The 11,948-nt window shown below is 45.6% G+C and overlaps 1 protein-coding gene across 1 annotated transcript in view; it reads right to left on the minus strand.

The window, feature by feature from the left end:
• Positions 1–594: 594 nt before the first annotated feature.
• Positions 595–11,948, minus strand: part of LOC311149744 (brefeldin A-inhibited guanine nucleotide-exchange protein 2-like) — a 39,420-nt gene continuing 28,066 nt past the window's right edge. The window contains exons 26-38 of the mRNA XM_084186956.1: positions 11,633–11,805; positions 11,363–11,523; positions 7,151–7,281; positions 6,519–6,648; positions 5,975–6,110; positions 5,676–5,814; positions 5,104–5,161; positions 4,802–4,919; positions 4,234–4,391; positions 3,936–4,086; positions 3,679–3,817; positions 3,149–3,266; positions 595–2,275 (exon numbers count right to left, since the gene is read on the minus strand). Of these exons, the coding sequence (XP_084043082.1) occupies positions 2,132–2,275; positions 3,149–3,266; positions 3,679–3,817; positions 3,936–4,086; positions 4,234–4,391; positions 4,802–4,919; positions 5,104–5,161; positions 5,676–5,814; positions 5,975–6,110; positions 6,519–6,648; positions 7,151–7,281; positions 11,363–11,523; positions 11,633–11,805 (1,756 nt within the window). The 3' untranslated portion in view covers positions 595–2,131. The remainder of the gene's footprint in view (positions 2,276–3,148; positions 3,267–3,678; positions 3,818–3,935; positions 4,087–4,233; positions 4,392–4,801; positions 4,920–5,103; positions 5,162–5,675; positions 5,815–5,974; positions 6,111–6,518; positions 6,649–7,150; positions 7,282–11,362; positions 11,524–11,632; positions 11,806–11,948) is intronic.

Here is an 11,948-nt window from a genome sequence, read left to right on the forward strand (position 1 = left end):
GTTGCCATTCCTAGCTAGCTGTTCCGCCCACTGACATTAAATGACGCTTACTTCATCCAACTATATCGCTAACTACAGATGTACATCTTTACACGCCTGCTACGTTAGCTAGGTTATTAGCTAACTACAGTAACGTTAGTTTACGTTAGCACCCTAAACAGAGGCTCAATTCCATCTTCTTTGACCTATTTTCAGTTTGCTAAAATATTCATAGTCAAATTATGTCACCGGTTCCCAACATACTGTGGGGGTGTTGTTGAAAATGAATTTAGATGACTTTCTTGATAAACGTTGTCGGTTGTCTTCAGAAGTAAATCAGACACAGTACAGCTTTACCAGAACGTAAAATATATTTTTTTATATCCGTCTGTACACCCCAAACAAAACAAAGGATGTTTCACATCACCATGGTAACCTTTGTTACCCCAAAATTGCCTTCGATACATTCTGACGTTTGAGGTTTACAGCGGCACATTGTGGTCAACTTTAGAAACGCATTGTCAAAAGGCCACATCAGTAGCTGCTACATTGCAGCGATGATAGTATTTCACTTTCCAGTAAACCAACTCAAATCAAAAGCAGTGCTGCTATAGATCTGAATTAAAGGTTTATTGATTACTTCACCAACTGCTTGGGAGATTACATCACAATATGTATAGCACTTACATTTCTATTTTACATAAACTTTCCACCTTGTATTTCTCCATATACTGTATATTAAATGTATAGATCCCCTTAAGGGAAAAGTAGCCATCCATTGTTGCAAGGGGGAGGAATGCTTCTCAAACATATTTAAATGCACTTCAAATAATTATATACATCCTTGTTTAAAAAAAAAAAATGCACAGGATTAAACTGCAAATGGTAAAGATGGTAGCTATACCTTGACATATTTAGGGGTAACGTTTGATTTTGCTTCATTCTTTCTCCTGTCTGTTATTTCACCGACAACACTGACAGACACTCCACAACTGAGAAAGTATGGACAGTTAATACATGAGGAGGCTGTTGCAGGCTCCATTGGGTGTAAAGCAGAACAGGGAAAACAGAACAATAGAACCGTTTGATGGGAGAAGAAAATCTCATCCTTGCTATATAATACCATGGGCTTTGCTTTGCAGACTTTCTTTACGGGACACCAGATTCATTCTAGAAAATAGCAAGTAGTTCCATTTTGCTCTCAGAACATGGGAAACATAGGGAATGTGCAGTAGCCTTTCAACAAGTAAACTGGCATGTAATGTTGCTTTAAAATAAGTATAAAAATAAATAAATACAAGTAAAATTAGGACTCTTATAACAGGCTATAGTGATTCACATGATAAGATGAATGGGAAGTGGTGGCAGGGGAACAACCGGCCATACAGGCTCATCCACTAACGGCAATCCTAGGGTAGGATGCTGAATACAGGTTGTGCTACAAAAACCAACCACCAATAACCATCAAATGAAGCGGAGATTGAACATAATGAAAAGGGACAGTAATAAGGATAGGCCTTGTCATCAGGCCTATCAGTTGTTACAATATATTTTGATCAGATCATCAAGCACATCACAACTAGAGAGACACTGAGGATCCTTTAGTGTCGTGTTTCCAATGAGCTTGTCTGCCAGTGGTACTTCTCGGCATATTCAGTAATGATATTCTTCATTTGCGTTAGCATTTGGATATGCATGTTTGTTCAGTCTTAAAAACAGAAAGACAGACAAACAAACCAACAAATAGAACAAACAAAATCAGGTACAGTATAGATATATATATATATTTATAGAACCACATCAATAAATTGTTGTTGTTCATTTTCCATACATTTGACATTAACGTCAGTGTTGAGAAACAGTCAGAGAGCTCTGTTCTGTCACAGTGCTTTTTACACAGCAGGGATTCTAGGTGGTGTCAGTCTTAAAGGGCACCAGACCTTATTACCAACACCTGAAGCCTTTGCTTTGCAGAAAATAAACAGGAACTGAGGACTTTCAAAGCATTTTCCCCTGAGAATCTTTACGTCGATCTGCATCCTTCATCGCTACGCACTCCCTTACTCCTGATAGAGGGGGCTCTCACCTCCCAGACCCCCCCCCCGCTCCAAACCGACCATTCCATCTCCAGACCCTCCTAGGGCGGGTAGGACTAGCCCATCTCAGGAGCAGCGATGTGGAAGACTGAGCCGATGCGGAGGAAGAAGTGGCGCAGGACGGCACGGAGCTCTGGTATCAGGTCAAACTGCATCATCTCACACAGGTGAGGGTAGTAACAGGAGGCATGAGGCTTGAACTGAGGAGAGAACGGTACATAGAACAGGCTATTTTAGCATCAAACAGACAGATGCACACACAAGCTGCTAAACGCTTAGGGTGAGTGGAGTGTGATGTCAGAGTGGATTGTTTGAAATATGGCCAAAGTTGAATATCAAACGTTGTTTGTTTAGTAGCCACTACGTACACCTGAAGGTGGGATTTGGGGAGAGGAAACATTTCTTAGTCAAATTCAAAATAACCCAAGGCTGCACACTTCCTGTTTATCTGATTGGTATGTGCAAAGGAACTTGTTGGTACCTAAGCGTCCTTTCTTCTGTTCCCCAAATCACCTTTAATATCATTCTCAATTAGAATGAACCAGGCTAAAAGATAACTGACTGTACGCTCTACACGGGGAAATCTGCACTGAATGGAGTGTAATTCAGAGATCCTTGATGTAGCAGAGGTAGCCCAAGACCCCAGGGGCAGTCCCTGGTCTGCCTGCACACAGCTGATGGCCTCTTTTACATACAAATGTCATTACAAAGACAAAACTGTCAAATAATCAGTGTCCTTCCTCTACAGAAGTCAAATTCATTGCCTGCGGGGAAATCAGGCAAATGAGGGGCTGTCCTACGGCTCGTTATTCAAACCATTTGACCTATGAGGGGCTGTCCTACGGCTCGTTATTCAAACCATTTGACCTATTAGTTACGCCAGCTGGACGTCAGGGGAAATGGACTTCTTTTCATACCGCGTACTCACGCGAGGTATATAGAGTTGAAATGGTGCTGGCAGACACTTGCTCACATAAACAGTCTTCAAAAAAACAGATCACTCTTGTGCAGCACTTGTCACTGTGTGTGCGCGCACAAATATTTCAGTCCATGTGGATGTAGGTGTGTGTAACCTTATCGTTGGTCAGTCGCAGGGTCCTACTGAGCAGTAGTAGGAGCAGGTTGGTCCAGGCCTCTCTGTGGCTCTCTGAGGTCAGGCTGATGAAATAGGCCAGGGCCTCGCTGCACACCCTGAGGACAGGACAGGACACACAGGACCAACATTACCACGTATCACACTGCTGGGAGTGAAACACCCCCACAAACCAATGCTGAAGAACCTGTTACAGCTGGACAAAGCAGGGATGAAGCCAGAGCACTAAGGATGACATGATGGAATCAAATTGACATTCAAGTTAGTCTTGTTGTTCAGGTCACACAGAAAACTGGATCCAGTTTTACCGAGAATTTAACACATTGGGGTTTCCCAGGTTGCTGCCTCTAAATCGTTGGTGTGAAAACATGCTTTTATATATTTAATTCTAATAATAATAATAATACATGGTCTTTATATAGTGCTTTTCAAGGACCCAAAGTCGCTTTACAATTGTCAAGGTTTTTCACACCCTGATCCCCCCAGTCTTTCCCTCCCTGGGACACTCACAGCAGTAGGCGTGTCTGGATGTCAGGCCAGGAGTCCTGCAGCTGCCGGTCACAGTACATACGAAACAGAATACGCAGGCTACAGGCCAGGCTGCTAGTCTCCTGCTTCAGCAGATTGGGCTTCGACTTCCCCTTAAATCCTGAGACACACAGAGAGGGGCAGACAACACAGAGCATCCTGTATCAAAAACCATTGATATGACAGACTGGCAGATTAGATGATCTAAACCCACCAGAGAGACAGACAGTTGAGTGTACCTGCTCTCCAGAGTGCAGTCCTCTGCTCGTTGCTAGAGTTGAAATCTCTGGCGAAGGCGTGTGACTCTAGCAGGCAGTCCAGCAGCTTGAAGAGGTGCTGGGAGGAGAGGTGTCTGTACATGCCCTGCTCCCCTTCCTCCAGGGCATCCCTCTGGGAGAGATACAGCACAGAGCCTCGGTCAATCCCCCAGCAACATACAGTACACCCAAAACACACTACTAAGTTTATGTATCAAAAGCCATAATTAACTACATGTTTAATAAGCATCATGACTTTTATATTCATAAAAGGACAAACATGGTCGTTGTGATAAACTTGTGCGGCAGCCATATTGTCTGCGTCTTCCTTCTTGCTGGTTGCCGGGTAGAAGACGATGTTGTCAATGGTTTGGATCAGCTCCAGCTGCACTACACACTTGATGAGCAGCCCAGCAAACAGCTTCTGGTCTGCCACCCCTGCCACAGACACAGAGCACAGTGGCATCAGGAAGATGATGTGGTCGGCCTGTTTCTAGCTCCTAGTCAACTTTGCAGTATTTATTTGAATTATTTGCTCAGAACGTTTCTTGCATTATTCCGGAATCTGACATTACTCGTTCTGATATTTCTTAATTATTTTTGGGATTTGTGTGTATTGTTTTGTATTGCTAGATATTACTGCACTGTTGGAGCTAGAAACACAAGCATTTCGATGCACCTGCAAAATATGTGTACACGACTAATACGATTTTATTTGATAGACAGGGACCAACGAGAGACTGAGGTCAAATGTGGCAAAGTGGAACATGACATGAAGGATGATGAGGTAGAGAGAGAAATGTGAATTGAGGGGCGAGGGCCAAATATTTCTGTAACCCGTTGCTTACTGGCATGGGGTTTCCCTTTCCAGGTCTCATCGCTGGCGGTGGATATCTGGCTCTGCCCTCCTTTCTCTGACAGGGCCCTGTCATAGCTGCTCTGGGACTGGGTGTCAAAATCTACATCCTTTAAACAAACAGACACAAATACAGTCAACGCGATGAGAAAGCTCTATCTGCATGTTTGTTTAAAGAACTCATGACATAAACAACAGGACCAGATCAATTTAGAAGAGTCAACTCGCTGTCCTGTCTAATCAGGCTCAAAGGGAACTCTGTCAGAGGGTTCAGAAATGTTATTGTTTGCTCACCATGTGTTTCCCATCGCCAGCCTCCTCTTCCTGACCAGCCGGTCGCCACGTCAACAGGCTGTTGAGAAGCGCAAATAGAATGTGCACACCGTCAGTCATGTGGTCTGTGGGAGTAAGTGTTTACAGTGTTCTGGCTGGCCACGTGTGTTCATGAGTCACCACGGCATGCGACAAGTTCTGCTCACAACATCTGACAGCACTGGTAACGCACGCACACAAAGATCCTCATCTTCTCTAACAGTGTGTTTTCTGTTTATGTATGCAAAGAAATATTTAAAACACACAGATTATTACTGTTACGTGCAACTGGTTCACGGTGATGGGTTGGCAAAGTTTACATTTACATTTTAGTCATTTAGCAGACGCTCTTATCCAGAGCGACTTACAGGAGCAATTAGGGTTAAGTGCCTTGCTCAAGGGCACATCGACAGATTTTTCACCTAGTCGGCTCGGGGATTAGAACCAGCGACCTTTCGGTTACTGGCACAACGCTCTTAACCACTAAGCTACCTGCCGCCCCAAGTTGTGAGAACATCAAGGCGACAGACAGGCTGGCCGGCAGCAGAACTCACCCGTGTGGGCTGGTGGTCTGGAAGATGTCCAGCATACAGGAGCAGGTGACGTTCCACACCTCCGGGCTAAACTTCTCCCCATTCAGGATGACCAGGTTCTCCAGGCAGTTAGTCCCTGACCGGGCCAACTGCTCATTATCTGTGGGAGGGGAAGATAAAATAGTGGTGTCATTCACCATTACTTTACCTAACTTTAGATTTCTGGTCAAATGTTACACATATAATATTACATGAGATACAGCCTGAATTTAAATAGTTAGGGGTGTGTGTGTGAGCGGTGTTGAGAGGAAGGGACCCACCTTGTCTGACACACCACTGCAGCTGAGTAAAGAGGTCAGCCAGCAGGACCTCACTAAGAGGCTCATAGAACTGGCTGAAGACGTCACAGATAGCGTACAGGGCATGGTTACAGGTCGTGGTCATCCACTCATGCTTCTACAAGAAGTCACAAAATGTACATAGATGAGCAGCAAAAATGAATGCAAAATGCAACAATTTCAAAGAGTTATAGTTACAGTTCATAAAAGGAAATCAGTCACTTGAAAAAAAAATATTAGGCCCTAATCTATGGATTTCACATGACTGGGAATACAGATATGCATCTGTTGGTCACAGATACCTTTAAAAAAAAAAAAAAAAAGGTAGGGACGTGGATCAGAAAACCAGTCAGTATCTGGTGTGACCACCATTTGCCTCATGCAGCGCGACACATCTCAATCAATTTTCACAAATTAATCAATTTTAGAATAAAGCTGTAACGTAACAAATTGTGAAAAATAGTGAAGGGTTCTCAATTTCTTTCCGAATGCACTGTATGTAAGGACAATAACTACAGCCATTCACCTCCGTTTGCTGCTCAGGAAGCTTCATATTGTCGAAGATGCGGAAGACGATGCGGAAAAGGTCGTGCCACCAGTGCTTTTCAAAGGTGTGTCCGTAGCTCTTCATAATCTCAAACATCACAGTCAGACCCCTGTGCCAGAAAGACACACACACACAATCATACATGAATATCTATTGGGCTCAAAGCATCCAAGTTGGTTACAGCCATATATAGCCATTTTTTGGTTTTCAAGCAAACGTCACGTTCGAATGATGCGCACATACTTGTAGCAGATAGCTAGCTATACACGGATGTCGGAACCATGGCAAACTTAGCAGTGAGTGATGACCATGAAAACACAAGACTGATGGCTATAGCCATGTTCAATAAGTATATTATTCTTCTGGCTTTATCTAACTGTATTTGGGATATTTTACATTGCCTCACTGGCTTGCTAGGTAATACATCTGCGATGTTATAGACAACCATCCGATTACGTGTTTGCTAACTTGCATCTGAAGTCGGACGTGATCGTATTTCCTTCCATTTAAAACAAACCGCGTTCTGATTCGGAACGGCGTGTGCAACCTTTCATGACGCAGCCAGGAAATGGGTCAATACCTGTAGGCAGAACTGAGGTCAGATGTTTTACCTGGTCCTGATGTCCAGCTTGCAGCGGTTGATGATGCAGGATAGCTCAAAGAGGATGGGGAACCAGCCTCTCACCCACACCCGGTCCCCTGGGGCCACATTCATGTCATCACTGGTATACTCCCGCAGAGCCTGGGGACAGACCCGGGAAGACCCTCAGAGGAATGGAACAGGAACACCATGATGCAAAATTCTCAGATGGCGTACAGGGCTGCAGGCTTGATTTGAGAGCACTGTAGTAGTTTGTAATCTAGGTTTGGGATGTGCTTGGGGATTCTATGTGGTCCCTACCTGTGGCCTGTGTGGTCTCTTAACTCCAAATGACAACAACTAGGTTTCAGTTTAACACGTGGCTGTTGAACGTTTTCCTCATTTGAACCCTCAACAGTATTACCTGTGTCATGGTTGAAGGTCTCTGCTCCATTTCCTGTGTCAGTTTCAGTGTCCATATCAGTGGATGAGACATCTGATAGGTTTGTCCCTATTAATGTGTCCTTTTCGGTGAGAGGCTGACTCTCCGCAACAGCCCCTCCAACTTGTTGATCATTTACTTTCCACAATCTTGAGTGATGCACCCTGACAATGGTGCCTTCGGGCCTCACAAATATCGCCACACCATCTTGGCCAATGACGACTCCCGGTCCTTTCCACTTGACAGTCAACTCCTTTGTAGTACACTTTGTTTCCAGTCTCGTACTTCTCATCTGTGGGACGAAGCTGCGAATTCTCTCTGAACACCCCTGCTTCAGTGAACGCTTTTCTCGCTGTGTGTGGTGCTGAAAGGTGCTGTCCCACCCACGCTCTCACACTGGTCCCTTCTAGTGCTGGTGGCTTGTCAACCAGTACAGAGGTTAGATTAGGGTTCTGTCCGAACACTAGTAAGCATGGGCTGTAGCCATGAACATTGTGCATCGAGTTCTTTGCCATCAGCGCCCAATCTAGGGCTGTTTTCCTAGTCAAATCCATTGTCTTGCTTCACTTTCAGCATGATCTCTGTGAGTGTTTGATTATGTCTCTCCAGAAGTCAATTGCTCCATGGACTGTATGCAGCAGTTGTCTTTACTTCCATGTTGAATTTCTCTGCCATTTCTCTCATTATTGAATTCTCCTCCATTGTCACTGTACAATTTCTGGGGCGAGCCATGCACACTTTTCCAGGAATGAATGAAGTGCTTGACGATGTCACTGTGTTTCTTTGTATTCACAATGCTTCCAGCACTGAAGCGCGTGAAGTGGTGGATTACGTGAAGGTACCACACACTTAGTCCTAGCTCGTGTAGAACCACTGTTTCATTGTACTTGGAAGCCAGTGGCAAACCAACAGCTGGTCTGGGCTTAGGTTTGCTGTGCTTCTGGCGTGTCTCACAACTGCTCACTATCTGCCGTAGAATGGAAATACTCTCATCATCATTATTCCCAGAACTACTGAGTTATTTCTGAAGTCTGTCAACTGTAGCATGTCCAAACTGTTTGTGAAGTTTAAACAATACTTTATGTTTTTCCTCTGTGGTCATGTTCTCTGTGACTGTCAGAATATCCATATGTTCTGTCCTTCAGAATCTCATTTTTCACATGGACTCTGTGTAATGTCTTTGTCTAAAATGTTTACACAATAGTGGCCTGAGGTAGTAAGTTCAAGGGTCACTGGTTGTTTAAACATCACGCCTTGTCATTTCCAATGTCTAGTACAGCCTCTGCCTTCTTGAGGGAAGCCTTGCTTAATAGCAAGGGGAGTAGTAAGAACAATCATCACTGAATTATCACAGTGAATTATTGTAATGTTTGTTTGTGTGTCAATTTATCCCATAAGGGATGGGTTGCTAACTTGTGATTTGACACGAAAATAAAAATGTTCATTCATTTCATAAAAAATTCCATTCTTTCATTCAGTAAGGGGATATCTGCAGGGACCACCTCTGTTTCAATGTGACACTTAATCTGACCAATTTTTGCAGGTATCTTGATTCTCTTATTGTGTACTTCTTTCATATTTAGTTCACTGACATAGCTACCAAGCCATTTAGCACCACACACTGCGTGTGCATGCAGTATCACTCACAGCAGATCCTAAAGGACTCAACTATAGAGACCTCAGTAGCAGAAGCAGATTCTTTTGAAAACAGCGTTACACTGCTCTCTCTGCTCTCGTTTTCCTCTTTTGGTTTAACATGATCGTTTTTATGAGGACAGTCTTTAACCCAATGGTAAATGCTTTGACAAATAGCACATTTTGATCTCCTCCATACCTGTCCGGTGGATTTGTGCAGGGCAATGGCGCCCTCGTCTGGTTGTCTTGAGAAGGTGACTTGTTAGGGCCTTTGCTCTGCAGCTCAGTGTAGTATACCTCCTCACTCACTCACATTCCATCTGTTATTGGCACGACAGCCATCTTTTCACCAAAAATCTTTTTTTAGTGCCGGCTTCATTGACGCAAAAGTCAGCACAGTACAAGCAGTCAAAGCAAACTGTTTCTCCCCACCATTCAGACTGGCAGTATCTAGCAACGTGAAAGCTTAACACTGCATCCGGGAGAACCATGTCGTACTTGCACATCCTATTGTACCTCTGTTCTAAATCAATGATGTAGTCCGTCATTGCAACCGAAATGTCTCTAGTTAACACTGTTCAAGTTTGAATATGCCTCGTAGGCACAGTCTTTCTCTTCTTTAAGAAACACAGAATCCAGTGCTCTGATCAAAGTTCCCATACCGTCATCCTTGTTCAAATCCTCCGTGGATATTTCCAGTGCTGTATCCCTCGCTCTCGCCTCGAGCGATAATACCACCACAAGTGCTTGCTTTTTCTCATCCAGATTGGTAACCCATGTCCAGATTCCAACTTCCTTTTTCCAACTTCCATACGACCTCTTCTCGTCGAAGCGAGGTGGCACGTTGTAGTTATCAGCCATCCTCTGCTACCAATGTTAACTCCAAATGACACAATAACTAGGTTCCAGTTTAAAAACGTTTACTTCACCGTATCTCCACAGTACATAGTTGCCATCACACTTGGTCCAGAGAGTGAAACTTCTGCCAACATGGTGGGAAACTTCTGCCAACATGGAGGGAAACTTCTGCCAACATGGAGGGAAACTTCTGCCAACATGGAGGGAAACTTCTGCCAACATGGAGGGAAACTTCTGCCAACATGGTGGGAAACTTCTGCCAACATGGAGGGAAACTTCTGCCAACATGGTGGGAAACTTCTGCCAACATGGTGGGAAACTTCTGCCAACGTGGAGGGAAACTTCTGCCAACATGGAGGGAAACTTCTGCCAACATGGTGGGAAACTTCTGCCAACATGGTGGGAAACTTCTGCCAACATGGAGGGAAACTTCTGCCAACATGGTGGGAAACTTCTGCCAACGTGGAGGGAAACTTCTGCCAACGTGGAGGGAAACTTCTGCCAACGTGGAGGGAAACTTCTGCCAACGTGGAGGGAAACTTCTGCCAACATGGAGGGAAACTTCTGCCAACATGGAGGGAAACTTCTGCCAACATGGTGGGAAACTTCTGCCAACATGGTGGGAAACTTCTGCCAACATGGAGGGAAACTTCTGCCAACATGGAGGGAAACTTCTGCCAACATGGAGGGAAACTTCTGCCAACATGGAGGGAAACTTCTGCCAACATGGAGGGAAACTTCTGCCAACATGGAAGGAAACTTCTGCCAACATGGAGGGAAACTTCTGAGCAGGCGGAGAAATAACAGAAGTATAGGGATACGTGTTGGCATAAGTGTTGGTCCCTACCCGGGGCCTGTGTTGGTACCTACCCGGGGCATGTGTTGGTACCTACCCGGGGCATGTGTTGGTCCCTACCCGGGGCATGTGTTGGTCCCTACCCGGGGCATGTGTTGGTCCCTACCCGGGGCATGTGTTGGTCCCTACCCGCGGCCTGTGTTGGTCCCTACCCGCGGCCTGTGTTGGTCCCTACCCGCGGCCTGTGTTGGCCCCTACCCGCGGCCTGTGTTTGGTCCCTACCCGCGGCCTGTGTTGGTACCTACCCGGGGCATGTATTGGGTCCTACCCGGGGCATGTGTTGGTCCCTACCCGGGGCATGTATTGGGTCCTACCCGGGGCCTGTGTTGGGTCCTACCCGGGGCCTGTGTTGGGTCCTACCCGCGGCCTGTGTTTGGTCCCTACCCGCGGCCTGTGTTGGTACCTACCCGCGGCCTGTGTTGGTCCCTACCCGGGGCCTGTGTGGTCCCTACCTGCGGCCGGTCTGCAACATATTTAGCGCAGTGGCGGATGAGCCGGATGGCCTCCATACTGGTGTCAGGAAAGGCAGCGTTGCACACAAACTCAGACAGACACTTCACTGCATCCTGGAAGGAGTCTATGGCTGCTGCAAAGTGCTGCTGAAACGTGATCACTGGAGGAGAGAAAAATAGTTATTCAGCAGTCCATTTCTCTACCGAGTTGGCCGTGCACTTTCAGTGAAAATGGTGAGCCCCAGTCCTGAGGTGACTGACTGTACTCACTGACTATGTGGCCAGTAGTCTGGAAGGCCAGCTCCACAATGGTCTCGTCGTGATCGGAGGCGGCCTGGTGGAACACAGAGAAGATGTTCTTCCAGCCAGAGCGGATATTGGCTGCCTGAGAGTTGACCATCTGGGTCACACAGCGGATCACCATGTCCCTGATAGTGGGAGACCTGTGGAGGAGAGGGAGAGTTGTGAGTGTGTAGACTGGATTTGGTTCGGTGCTGGGAGAGTTTTTTCCTCATATCCTCAATATTGTGCCAAATCACCTCTCCCTCTTTACTCCCTTCAACGTTTCCTCTTTCAACAACTCTCC

This window comes from Coregonus lavaretus (genome assembly GCF_964263955.1).
Source record: "Coregonus lavaretus genome assembly, chromosome: 22".
Taxonomy (NCBI): domain Eukaryota; kingdom Metazoa; phylum Chordata; class Actinopteri; order Salmoniformes; family Salmonidae; genus Coregonus; species Coregonus lavaretus.